Here is a 12,349-nt window from a genome sequence, read left to right on the forward strand (position 1 = left end):
CCCCAGACCTTGGTGCACATAGTGTGGCCTCTGGAAGGCAGGCTTTTAGCTGGAGGCAAGGGCCGGGCTGGGGACCCAAACCCCACAGAGGACCTCCCATTCTGACAACCAGACCCTCCTTCACGTGGCCAGCGCCTGTGTGACTCCCTGGGTACCTCCAAGGCGCTGATGCACGCAGCAGAGGTGCTCAGACGTCATCCACCTCTTTAACCACCCTCGTCCGGGTGCCCACCCACCTACATCTCCTGCCCTCACACGTTTCTTCTCGGTGAAGGATGGGGAGATGCACATCTTTCACTACAAAGAACTCTTTCCCCCATAAACATGCAAAATTTCACAGAGAAACACTTTCCAATAGCTCTGCATGTTCTGAACAAGGTTGTTTAAATTGTGACGGTTCTTGACTTCTGATTCACAGGAAATCTTAAGAAACGGTTTTAAGTTATACAAAATAACCCCAAATCCTCCAGCTGCCACCCCACTTCTCTGCGTCCCAGTATCACAATTCCAGGAAAGAGCTGTTCTCACTCCTCATCTCCAGATGCTTCCCCTTCCATCTTCTCTCAAATCCACACCGCCGGCCTTCACTTCGCCCACAAAACAGTTCTCGCCAGGCTACCCGTGACATCTTCCATCCACTGTCAATTCCCAGACCTCATCTTACTGTCACAAATCAGTCCTCTGTGGACCCCGGCATCTCGCATGGCCAGATCCTCCAGCCAAAGGCACCTGCGGCCGGGCCTGGGCTGCTTGTGTAAGGAGACCCCCAGGGGCCGTCCGGGGCAGCAGAGACAAAGCTCTCTCCTTCCTTCCCTGGGAGAGGCTTGCCTTCCAGGGCCACGGTCACTTCTCTCTGGAGGGAAGGACGGGCAGATGCACCGGCAGCCCCACGACACCTCAGTGTCAACTAGAATTGGGGGCTTCTCTCTCATGGTGCAGCCCACTGCATGCACCTAAGATCTGGTCCCAGGATGGGGTGACCGGGGTGTGGACCGCCCATGCAAGATGCTGCTGCTGTCCTGTGACAAAGAGTCTTGGTCTCCCACCCGAGGGTCTTGTGTCTTTTGTCCATCTCTGGTTGGCAGCTGGCTTATTGGCTTCCAAGCAGGGAAACACCTCAGATCCTTCACAGTTTCTGATTTGCAATTTTCGGGACAATGGACACTGTCATTCCAGAAGGAAAAGAAGGTGGCCCCTGAATGAGTTAACAGGACTTGAGGGAGGCCCATGGGGCTGTGGTGGACATGCTGACCCAACTGCACGGTCAGCTGGGCAGTAAACAGCCATCTCCTTTGCTGCCTGTGAATGGAGGGACACGGGGCTGGTGGCCACAGTCTGAGCAGTGAGCAGTGGGTCCAGACAGACACCTGGACGGTGCCCTGGCTGACATGCTCTCTCCTTGGAGCCGGGAGGTGCCTTAGGTGGTCCCACTTCCCAACAAATGCTAGCACCAGTGCCGGGCGCAAGGAAGATTCCACATCCTTCGGACCAGGCACAGAAACACACACCCACCCTGGGGGCACAGGGAGGGCTGTCGCCAACCCCGCGGGCAGAAGGCAGGAGCAGGGCTGGAACTCTGAGACACAGGCACCAAACATGCTGAGGGGTTCTTTCCGAGATGACAGTAAAGGAGCCGAGTGTCTGCAGGGGGCCCTGCTTGGGATGTCTCCAACGCAGACAAACCCCATGGGGAACTGCCAATGGCTGGCCTGTGGGCCATGGCACCTGGAGGGCACCTATGACCCCGGTGACAGCTGAGGACGGAGAAGGTGACTTGGAGGGAGGTCAGTGCACTCTGGCAGGAAACCTCGCTCCGCCCTTACAGGCAGACCCGGAGAGAGGCGGGGACGCCCCTGCCATGCAGGCCCCGTCCATAGGGCACCGCCTGCAAGCTGAACTCCAGCAGGGGAGAGGCACAGAGCGTGGGGAGCCATTGGATGAAGCTGTACGTCAAGGGGGGACCAAAGCTGCAACAGACGGTATCAGCATCGACCACTGATCTTGCTGCCCCGTTTGGGGCTTTTGGTGAGCCCCAAACACCAGATGTTACTGAGCCGTGGAGCACGTCTTCTTCCAGCCCTGCCCCTGCCCCCTTCCTTCGCCTCCTCCCTGACCTCTGCAGCTTTAAGAGCAAGACGACCAGGGCTGGGCTGTGGTCTCCATGTACCCAGAGGGACCAGGGGCGCTGAGTGCCCTCCAATGTGCGGGGGACCTCAGCGGGGAGGACTCAGGTTGCCACGGCCCTGCCAGGTGCAGGCACCTGGATCCCACTGGCGGGATTTGCACACAGTTTGGCTGAGCAGGGAAGGTGACGTCATCTTGGGGCCAAGTCATGGTGGCGTGGCTGTGGCTCCTGCCTCTGGACCCGATGTTTGCTGTGTCTCCTGCCCCTCGAGTGGTGGGGGGACGTTCCTGGGGGGGACACTCTGCACGTGGAGAGGCGGCCGTGGAGCACATAACCAATCCCAGCCCAGCAATCTGTCCCCTTGGGTCAGCCAACAGAAGCCAGGAAGAGAAAGGAAGTTCGGGGCCTTCCGGGTGACAGGAAGGCATCTGGGGTGACCAGGGAGGCCGCGTCCCACCTCCACAGCCCTGGACGGCCAGAGGGAGCTGGCAGCTGGCTCGATGCTTGCACCCCATCCAGCACTGCTCCTGTGGCTCCAGCTGGTGTAGACAGGGGGCTGTAAAGGTCCGTGCAGGCTGACAGCTCCAGAGGAGTCTTGGAATTTCGGCCGCTTGCTTTCCGTCTCATGGGCGCTGGGACCAAGACCGCTTCGCACTCATGTGGCAGGAGCTGTAACACTCGTCTCCAGATCCCTGCTCACCAGCGGCTGCCGCTGGGGGTCAGAACCTGGCCCTCTGCCCCCTGCTCTGGGGCTCCCACTGTCTACACGACGTCCTGCCAGGTGGCAAGTCTGACTTCTGCCCTACGGAGTCTGCCGGGCCGAGGCCATATGTGCTCACTGTCCTTGAGCTATAGCAAATGGCCAAGCTGGTTTTCGACTTACACACTAGACAGGCGGTCGAGGACACCCCTCCTTGGGGCCATGAGCCACGGAGGCACAGCGAGGCCACTCACGGGGCTCCCCACCCAGACCGCCAGGGTTCTACGTGGCGCTGAGTCCCCAGAACGCCACCCTGAGAGAGACGCTGAGTTGGTGGGGGACACATCGCACGGGGTGGACCCCCATCCTGGCAGATCGTTGACTCTTGGTGCTGTATGCGGTATTTCCCATCGTGACGCCATTTGGCTCAGTGAACGGTCAGCTCTGGCCACACCCTCTGGCCGTGTGTGCTGCCTGGACCACCTGCAGTTCGACCACCTGTGCCAACACCAGCTGAGTGTCTGGCTGCTCCTCGCCTCCTCCACTCACTGGACAAAACTGTCCCCAGAGACCAGGCTGCTCACCGAGTAACGGTCAGGATGAAAGTGACCAAGGACGGCCCAGGTGTGGGTGGGGACCCCGCATCCCTCCCTGACAGTTCCTGGGCAAAGGGCACTCTCCTGTCCCCTCAGACACGGCGCGGGTGGCACACCCTCCTGGGTGCAGCCTGGCCAAAAGGAGAGTGGCCTGAGGGGCTCATGCTCACTTCTGGACAACTTTTACGAACGGCTTGGTCCCTGGGAAGCCGCCCTCCCAGGGGGAAGGTCTGGGCCTGAGCAGGGATGACGGGGTGGGGAGTGGGGGGGGGCAGTCCCTCACAGGTTCTGTGCAGGAGGCGGCGACTGGGAAGGACCTTTGGGACCCAGGACGTGGGGCAACGGGCCTTGCTCCAGAAGGGAGACCTCAGGGGCGGCTCACTCAAGCTGCCGCCAGGAATCAGCTGCTGCAACCAGGGCTCCAGCCTGCGGCTCTGACTGAGGGACCCAGGACAGCCCCTCCAGCATGTCCTCTCCAGCCCCATCCTTAGCTGCTGGTGGGCGGACAAATGCCCCTAGCTGGTGGTGGTCAAGCAGGACAGGAGGGACTGACTGGCCTGGGATGGCTCCTCCAAAACCAGGGCTGGATTTGGTTATTCAGACTGAACTGGGAACTCAGGGGGTTATTTGCCAGCCCAGGTGAGGCCAACCATCAGCCCAGAATCCTGACAAGTGTCCTGCTTCACCTGGGGGCCTCAGACCACACCAGATGGTTATGCTATGTTGTGATTTAGGGTGGGGGCTCTGGGCCACGTGGCATCAGCTTAACCTCTGGAGGGGCGATGCAGTGGTCAGCCTGGTACAGCAGTGACCCCCAACAGAACCCTGGACACCAAGGCTCGGTGAGCGCCCCTGGTGGACACACTCCCAGTGCTGTCACACGTCGATGCAAGAGAAACAGGCGCCCTCCACACCCTTCCACAGAGGACGCCCAGACCCTGCCCCGTGCGCCTCCTCCTTTCTCTGCAGTACACAGGACCCTGAGCTGAACAGCCTGCTCAGTTGCATGAGTCCGTCCAGCACGTCGCTGAACCCGAAGATGGTCATGGGGCCCCCACCTGGTGTCAGAGTGAGGGTGGTCACAGGGACCCTCGAACTGTGCAGCTCCCCTCACGTGCAGAGATGACCCCCTGTGGCCCTCGCTCCCATTGCACCGCTTCAGCGCCTGCCCCCTGCCCTGCTGGCCACCTCGGATCTCTTCCCACAGGCCCCCTGGGAGGGGCCTGGCTGACCGTCACCCTGCCCCGTGCTCTGCCTTATTTCCCTGGCCGGCCACGTCACTTCCCCACTTCACATCACACGTTTGTCTGTCTGCTTGCCGTCTGTCTCCACCCAGAAGGTTGGCCCCCTCGGACCGGCTGCCTGGCCTGCTTGCTGCTGTTTCCCCCAACCTGGAGCGGCACCTGGCACTCAGTGCAACTGGTCAAACAAGAGAGCTAACGAGCAAGACTCCGCGGCCAGCAGGGTCATGGAGTCGGAAACACCGACGCACGCCCTCCGCGTCCACTGTGCACCCTGGCCAGGGTGACTGTGATTCGGAGCAGGCGACTGGAAGAGCAGGCCGCAGCCCTCAGCCAGGCCCCAGTCTGGGTCCCAGGCCCTGCCCAGCCTGTTCCCTCTGGGCAGCTCTTGCCTGTTGCAGGATGCGCGTCCCTGGGCGCTGGGGCCTACCTTTATACCAGCTGACGACGGGCTTGGGTGTGCCCGTCACACGGCAGGCCAGCTTGACCGTCTCGCCCAGCTCGGCCGTGCAGTCAGCCAGCTCCTCTTCGAAATCCGGGGGACCTGGGGACACGCACACACGCATGGTGCCCTGAGTGCTCTGTGGGTGACTCACCAGTGCCCTCAGGCGACCCCTGGCAGGGCCAGAAGCCCCATGACCAAGGGTGTGTTGCTACGAACACCACCCCTGGTGATCTTTCGTCCAGGATCTCACACTTGGGCCCAGAAAGGAATCAGAGTGAGGGAGGCAGGCTGGCTGGATATTGGGGCGTGGGGGGGACTGTGGAGAAGGAGAGTGTGTTGAAAGGGGAGCCTCTCTCTGTTCCAGGTGAGGAAGCAGAGCCAGTGCTCCCAGGCCCTTCACATCCCCTAACCCGGTCTGGGTGCTGCCCTGTGCTGGCGGCCCCCCTGAGTGACCCTGAGGCTCCCCACACTCAGGTCAGGGCCAGCATGACACCCCGGCTCAGGGCTCCCAGGAAGCTGAGCTGAAGGAGGGGAGACTGAGCCGTCTGCCCCTGGATGGACCCTCTTCCCTAATGCAAACCAAGCAGGCGGCCAGGCTGAAAGGTTCGAGTCCCCCGTCCAGCCCCGCTGCCAGGACTGGGCACTCACGCCAGACGGGCAGGGCCAGACGCTGCTGGATGCCGCAGATCTCCTTCACCCAGGAGTTCTTGGTGATGACCGTCCGTGCCTGCAGCAGGTACTTGCGCACCGAGTCTTCCCGCTCGTGCCAGATCTCGAAGGCGCGGTCGTCCCCCTCCACCTGGTCGTTCAGGTCGATGCTGCTCAGCTGTAGGGGGAGGACGCAGGGTGACTTCCTGGACACAGGCCGAGCCTCGGTCACCACGGATGGGGTCGCCGCCATAGGAGCAGACACGGCCTCTGCCCGCCCTGAGGGCCCCCCGAGTTCTGCCGGTGCCCCGCAAACCTTCATCATGTTCCGGAAGACGTAGCTGAAGGTATCAGTGCGCGAGTCCCGCCTGGGCTTGCAGACGACCAGGTGGTGGCGGAACAAGAAGACATGCCGGTGGTGGCCCTTCCAGGGCATCCGTGCGCCCGGCGCTCCCTCCCACACAATGAAGTGGCCCTGGGGGAGCCGTCAGCCCACGGTCAGCCAGGCCGGGCTGGGGTACAGACCCCCATGCACCCTGCCCAGGGCCTCTGCCACGCCCCGCCCCCAGACCTGGCGGATGGGCTCGCCCAGGGCCTCCAGGGTGCCGGGGTAGTTCTCCATGAGCGACACATGCAGCTGGTTCTCAGCACGCTGGGGCAGGGCAGACACCACGGCATAGGCCTGCTCCAGCAGTGCACAGTTCTGCCCATTCCGCGCCTTGTTGCGGATCAGCTCCTGCGGAGACGACAGGTCAGGCTGTGGTCTGGGGCAGCTGGGCAAGGGGTGGCCCGCAGCGCCCGGCCAGCCCGCCCACCTTGAGCAGGGCCTGGTACTGCTGGACACGCTGCACCGGCTGCTCCAGGAAGTGCTGCAGGGGCGGCGGGGGCGGCTGCGAGGGGTCTGCGGCCGACAGCACCTCTTCGGTGTATTTCTGTAAGGACCGCGGGGCAGGGTTCAGGGCAGGAACACACAGCCCCCGGACGGCCCATGTCATCAGAACTCCAGAGCTGGTGTCGGGGTCCTGGGGATGTACACACAGGCAGCCTCTGCACCCGGAGGGCCTCACCCTGCCCCGGGCGATGGCCCATGTCACTGACAAGTGATCAGTGCTTGGGGGCTCTGCCTGCTCTCCGTACTAAGCCAGGGCCCAGGGGGTCTGGGAAGGTCTGGGGGGCCCGGGCAGGGTCAGGGAAGATGAGTTCCAGGGCCAGCACTGGGGCTGGGGACAGGGGCACTGACAGGCCCCTGAGCCGGGCAGGGGGGCACCTTGTAGAAGTCCTGCACGGCCGTGCTGACCACCACCGCCTCGGCCTGCACTCGGCCCACCAGGAACTCCAGATACTTCTCAAAGGCCGCCTGGTTCTTGATGAAGCACATGGCCACGTCATCGTCTGTGTCACAGCTCTGCAGCTCCCGCAGGAAGCTGCCACAGAGGGGACGGCGGTCAGGGGACGGCTGACCTCAGGACCCCCACCCACGACCCAACACCCAGCCCCGAGCCCTCAAGTTGGGAGGAAACAGGCTCCTGCCCAGGGCCAGGTTCCCACGGGTGAGAGTGAGTGTGTTGGACTGTGGAGGCACACGTGCAGTCTGTGAGGGTGTGCCTGAGGGTGCATGCCCTGTGTACAGGTGTGGGTGTGCACTTATGTGTCGGCATGCACACGTAGGCCTGTGTGACACGTACACGTATGCACCCAAGTATGCAGGTGCGTGTGTGCCGTGTACGTGTCACGTGTGAGAGCATGTATGTGTGCGCTAGTGTGTGCATGCTAGTGTGCACAGCTATGTGTGTGCATGTTTCTGGGGCGTGCCGGTGAACGTGGGTTGCAGCAGGCACTTCACTGGGTAAGCTGGTGCACACGCCTGTGTCCTAGGACACGTGTGTCCTTGTACAGGGTGTGGGGGGCCAACAGATAAGTCACGTCCAGAAAGGTTCTCTCCTTCCTAGACGCCTGCCCATACCTGCATGTCCCAGCCCCATGAGTACATGTGTCCACGTGTGTTTGTATCTGGGTGCATGTGTCTGCAAGCATGTGAATATTCCCGTGTGCATATACACGTCCTCATGTGTGTCGGTGTGTGCATACACCTCTGCGTGTCTGTGTCCCCGTGTGCACACTGTAGGCCTGCCCGTCTGCCCACCTGCTGTGGAAGTGGCTGATGTCCTGCACGTTGCGGAAGATGACAGCCTTCTGGCTGGCCACGGCGGGGGGCGCATGGGGGCAGCGGTCCAGGTGCCGTATGTGGTGGCTCTGCAGGAACTGCAGCTTGCCGACGAAGGCCTGCTCTGAGCTCAGCAGCTCCTGGATGACAGAGCTGCAGGCGACAATGCAGGGGCAGGCCCTGGAGCGCAGCTCGGAGCCGGGGGCACCTCGCGTGGTGTGCAGCCTGCCGCCCACTTTCAGAATGGCTGCATCCCCAAGGCCACCCGCCACACGGAGTCATCAAACAGGTGTCACTGGCATGAGGCTGGCCAGGAGGCTCTTGTGGAATTAGCATCTCAGAGGCCCAGCAGGACCTCAACCCCCTTGTGGCCCCCACCCACGACCCCTCACCTCAGCCTTGTCTTGTACTCGTCCTCAGATACAGCCTCCCCGGGGAACTCAGGGGCCTCGGCAGGCCCCCACTCGGGTGACAGCTGGTGAGAAACAGGAGGGGTTGCAGGTGGTGAGCTCTGGCCCTGCCCAGTGAGGTTGGCTCTCGCCCTCACGGGGGGTCGACTATCCTGGGACCCCCCCACCAGCTGTCCAACTACCTTGAGCCGCTTGTCCAGGTAGGCAGGGGATACCCATCCTTGCCGCGAGGGGCTGGACTTGGTGGGCTTGGTGCGCACGAGCCAGCGCAGCGGGTGGGCCGAGTCCAGCACCTCCACGTACTGGCCCTCCCGTAGTGAGATGGCGTCCTGCTCGGCCCCCAGGGGCACGTAGTCAGCCGTGACCACGTAGATGTCAAAGATCTGTAGGGGGGGGCGCTTAGTCGGACCCAGGAAGGGGCTAGCCAGACCTCCCAAAGCCCCGACAGCCCCCACAGACCCCACAGGGAGGGGGATCGGAGAGGGGCCAGTGGGCCTCCCAAGGCCCCAGACTGCAGAGCCTCTGGCACTAAGTGGAGAGAAGAAGCTAAGAGGAGATTCTGTGAAGTCCTAGAATAGGCCCCACCCCTCTCTGTTGATGGAAACCCTATCAGGGGCGTGGGGTGGAGCCACCCCAAAGAGGAAAGGAGGAAGCTCTGGAGGTGCCGGGGTGTTCTGGATCATGGGGATGATGTAGGCCACTCAGGTGTGTGCCCCCTGCCCCCTCCCAGCCCCCGCACCTCGCCCCGGGAGTCCCCGTCCTCTGACTCTGAGGATGACTCCTGGACACTGGAGGAGGGGCGCGAACGGCCATGCCGGGGGGACGCAGATGGCGTCTTGGACTCCTCATCGCTGTCACCTCCAGGCACCTGCAGCTTGGCTGGGGGGCAAAGGGCACATGACGCCCGGGAAGGGCCAGCTCCCCAAGCCCTCTCCCCGTGGGTCTCCAGGGCATGGGTGGTGGGGAGAGGACACAGCCCCCCGACCTCACTCTCACCCAGCGCCCTCACCTTGCGTGATCTTGGCCGACACCATCTCTGTGATCTGCGAGGTCAGCTTCTGCAGGAACTCCTCCGTGCCCACCTCAGCCAGGGACAGGTGGCTGCGGGCCTCCATCACCGGGGGCTCTCCTGGGGGCCAAACTCTAGCTCAGCCAGCCATATGCTCCACAGACGTGCCCAAGCACCCCTCCAGCCCGTCCTGGGCTCAGGAGTCCGAGGAGATGAGGATGCACAGGCCTGGGGCCAGTGCCACTGGAAGCAGGGAGGGCTGACCAGGACTAGGGGCTGGGTTGGCTCAAGGGCATCTGAGCCGAGGTGTGACAGGCAGAGGGGCTGTGAACGCAGGGGAGTGTCCGGGCAGGGGGACAGTGGGCAGTCAAGGACACCAAGTGGCCAGGAGGCAGCAGCCAGCCAGGGGCACAGCGGTCAAGGCACTGAGAGCCATGCTGGGTAGAGGCCAGACCGGCCATCGAGCTGGGGCAGGAGCTTTGAGCCACGGGGCCATGGCAGGGTCTGTGCAGCCTCCTTTCTCAGTGGCCACTGCGCCGCTGGTCTGGGAAGGGGCTCAGGACGGGGCAGGGGCAGCTCAGCCAGATGGCGGGAGACGAGGGCAGGTTCTGGACACTGAGGCAGGGGCAGGGCCCCAAATCTTGGCCTGAGGGCTGGGGGACCTGAGATTTGGAGGTTTGGAGTCTGCGCGACAGAAGCAGGATGTTTTGTGCAGAGTCAGGGTTAAGGGTGAACGAGGGGCCTGCGGGGGGCGGTACATGGAACAGCAGTGTGAAGTGGTCAACCGAGAAGTGATCCCAAAGGTGGATGACGAGCACGCAGGGAGCATAGCTCTCTCTTTTCTACGTCTGTGCAAATTCAGCATTTCCATAAGAAAGTTACACACACGCTGAGGTGCTGGGAGGCCCCCCATGGGTGGCCAGACAGCAGCTGGACAGGTGGGGGCCCACGTGGAGGCACAGGAGGGGGAGGTGGGAACAGTGCATCCCTGCCAGGGCACGCCCAGCACCAATCTCCACACTTGGCCTCATACCAGACCAGCCCCGACTGGTCCAGGAGTCCACACAGCCTGTTGCACATGAGCCCTGAGCCCAGGCTACAGGATCCCCATGGCCCCTCGGGCTCCCAGATCCACAAGGTTCAGAAACGGCCCCAAGACCAACCAAGGCTCAGAAGCAGGGTCACGAGGGGCAGAGAGCCCCAGCTCAGAGCTACACAAGCAGGCATTTCTGGGGCCACACGGTCTGGGAGGAGCCTCGTGGGACTGGGGCCTGCTGGCTGGGCAGCCACCTCCACATCCCACCCCGGCATCGGGGCCCTCGGCCACCCTGGCCCTGCGAATACCACCCAGCTGGTACCTTTCCTCTGCCCGGCAAGGTCTGTGAAACCTGCAGATTCTGACATCTGTGCGAAGACGGCTTGGGTCCTAAAGGAGGGAGGGGTGTCCTGAGGGGCCTGGGGTGGACCCCACCTCCCCGCACCCGTGGGCGGGAGCTTCTGAGAGGAAGAGGGTCTGGGGACAGGGGGCTGGGATGCCACAGTCAGGGCCCCGGAAAGCGCTCCTTTTGCGATGGGGAAATTGAGGCAAAGAGAGGGACAGGGGCTGGCCCAAGCCACCCTGCCTTCAAAGGGCAGAGCTGGGCTGCGGTCCAGGGCAGGTTTCCCTGCCCAGCTGCAGCACTGACCCCACTCCCAGGCCCCTGCCCCCGGCCCCACCATGGCCGGCCAGCTCTGGGCAGCCCCCACTCACCCCTGCAGGAAGGTGGACATGAGGGCCTCCTTCACCCCGGCCTGCTCCTCCACCGCCCCTGCCTCCTTGGACACTGTCAGGAGAGCGAGGTGAGCCAGCAGATGACACCCTGGCCTCTGCTGAGCTGATTCCGATCGGGACCCCTGCCCACGATGTCTAGGCCACCCCAGAGGCCTTGACCCTGTTCATCCAGAGCCCTGAGGAGGAGCTGTGCCCAGCGTCCCAGCTCGGGCCACAGTTCCCCCACTGGGGGTGGGGACAGGAACAGGTTCCGTGCTTGACTTGCCAGGCCTCAGAGGGGCTGAGGGCCCATGAAGAAACCACTCGGGGCAGCAGGGGGCTTCTGGGAGGGTCTTGGCCAGCTAAGCGGAGCCCACAGGGCAGGGGATAGGAGCTGGCCCCTGGGGCTCTGCACTCAGATCTCGCCAGCTCTGGCTGGGCCGAGGGGAGAGGGGTCTGGGGAGGAGCAGCCTGCCCCCAGGAGGCCCTGGACCCCCTCCCACACCCCACCGGCCATCCACTCCCACTCACGGCCGGAGACATGCAGACTGGCAGAGCAGAGGGCCTGGCCTGCAGCATTGCTAGCGATGCAGGTGTAGGAGCCCTGGTGCTGTCGGCCCACATCCAGCAGGACCAGGCTGTGCTGCTGCCCGGAGCTGGCCACCGTGTAGCCTGGCGTGTCACGGCCAATCCACAGCACGCCCTCACCGGCCTCCTCCCGCAGCCAGTGCACCGCCGGGGTGGGGCGACCTGCAGGCAGGAGTGGACAGTGCAGTCACCCCCCCAACTGGGAGGCGGGGTATGGGAAAGGGGATTGCCTCTGAGCCTCCTGGGGCCTCAGTGGGGACACAGGATCTGCTCTGAACCTCCTGGGGTCCTCAGTAGGGACGGGAGCCGGAGCGCCCTACCTTCGATCTTCACGGAGAAGGTGATGCTGGCACCCTTTTTCACCTTCTTGGGGGTGAACTTCTCCAGGAAGCGGGGCGGCACCAGCTGTTGCTGCACATCTGGGGAGACACGGGGCAGCTGGTGGGGAACACACACCATGTCCCAGTGCAGCGGAACAGCCAGCACAGAGTCCTGGCTCTGTGTGTGGGGTGGGCTCCGTGGTCTCAAGGGGCCCCTGGTGTGGTCCCACTTCCACGGCCTGGCCCCCACCTGCTCAGGCCCCCCCGCCCACCCACGAGGTCACCCCTCACACACTCTCGCAAAGCCCCAAGTGCCCACTGCCCCCCTCCCCCTTCCTTCTGCCCGTGGAGAG

At 63.4% G+C, this 12,349-nt stretch overlaps 1 protein-coding gene across 19 annotated transcripts in view; it reads right to left on the reverse strand.

Moving 5' to 3' along the window:
* The window catches only part of OBSCN (obscurin, cytoskeletal calmodulin and titin-interacting RhoGEF), a 147,209-nt gene that overhangs the window by 26,125 nt on the left and 108,735 nt on the right, over window positions 1–12,349 (reverse strand). For all 19 annotated transcript variants that reach the window (XM_070518009.1, XM_070518014.1, XM_070518012.1 and 16 more), the window contains 15 exons: window positions 11,997–12,095; window positions 11,620–11,838; window positions 11,089–11,161; window positions 10,697–10,764; window positions 9,339–9,458; window positions 9,069–9,208; window positions 8,512–8,712; window positions 8,312–8,394; window positions 7,899–8,072; window positions 7,023–7,179; window positions 6,571–6,687; window positions 6,327–6,491; window positions 6,072–6,230; window positions 5,756–5,933; window positions 5,093–5,206 (listed from right to left, as the gene is read on the reverse strand). In XM_070518009.1, coding sequence (XP_070374110.1) covers window positions 5,093–5,206; window positions 5,756–5,933; window positions 6,072–6,230; window positions 6,327–6,491; window positions 6,571–6,687; window positions 7,023–7,179; window positions 7,899–8,072; window positions 8,312–8,394; window positions 8,512–8,712; window positions 9,069–9,208; window positions 9,339–9,458; window positions 10,697–10,764; window positions 11,089–11,161; window positions 11,620–11,838; window positions 11,997–12,095 — 2,067 coding nt within the window. The remainder of the gene's footprint in view (window positions 1–5,092; window positions 5,207–5,755; window positions 5,934–6,071; window positions 6,231–6,326; window positions 6,492–6,570; window positions 6,688–7,022; window positions 7,180–7,898; window positions 8,073–8,311; window positions 8,395–8,511; window positions 8,713–9,068; window positions 9,209–9,338; window positions 9,459–10,696; window positions 10,765–11,088; window positions 11,162–11,619; window positions 11,839–11,996; window positions 12,096–12,349) is intronic.

This window comes from Equus asinus, chromosome 9 (assembly GCF_041296235.1).
Source record: "Equus asinus isolate D_3611 breed Donkey chromosome 9, EquAss-T2T_v2, whole genome shotgun sequence".
NCBI classification, from domain to species: domain Eukaryota; kingdom Metazoa; phylum Chordata; class Mammalia; order Perissodactyla; family Equidae; genus Equus; species Equus asinus.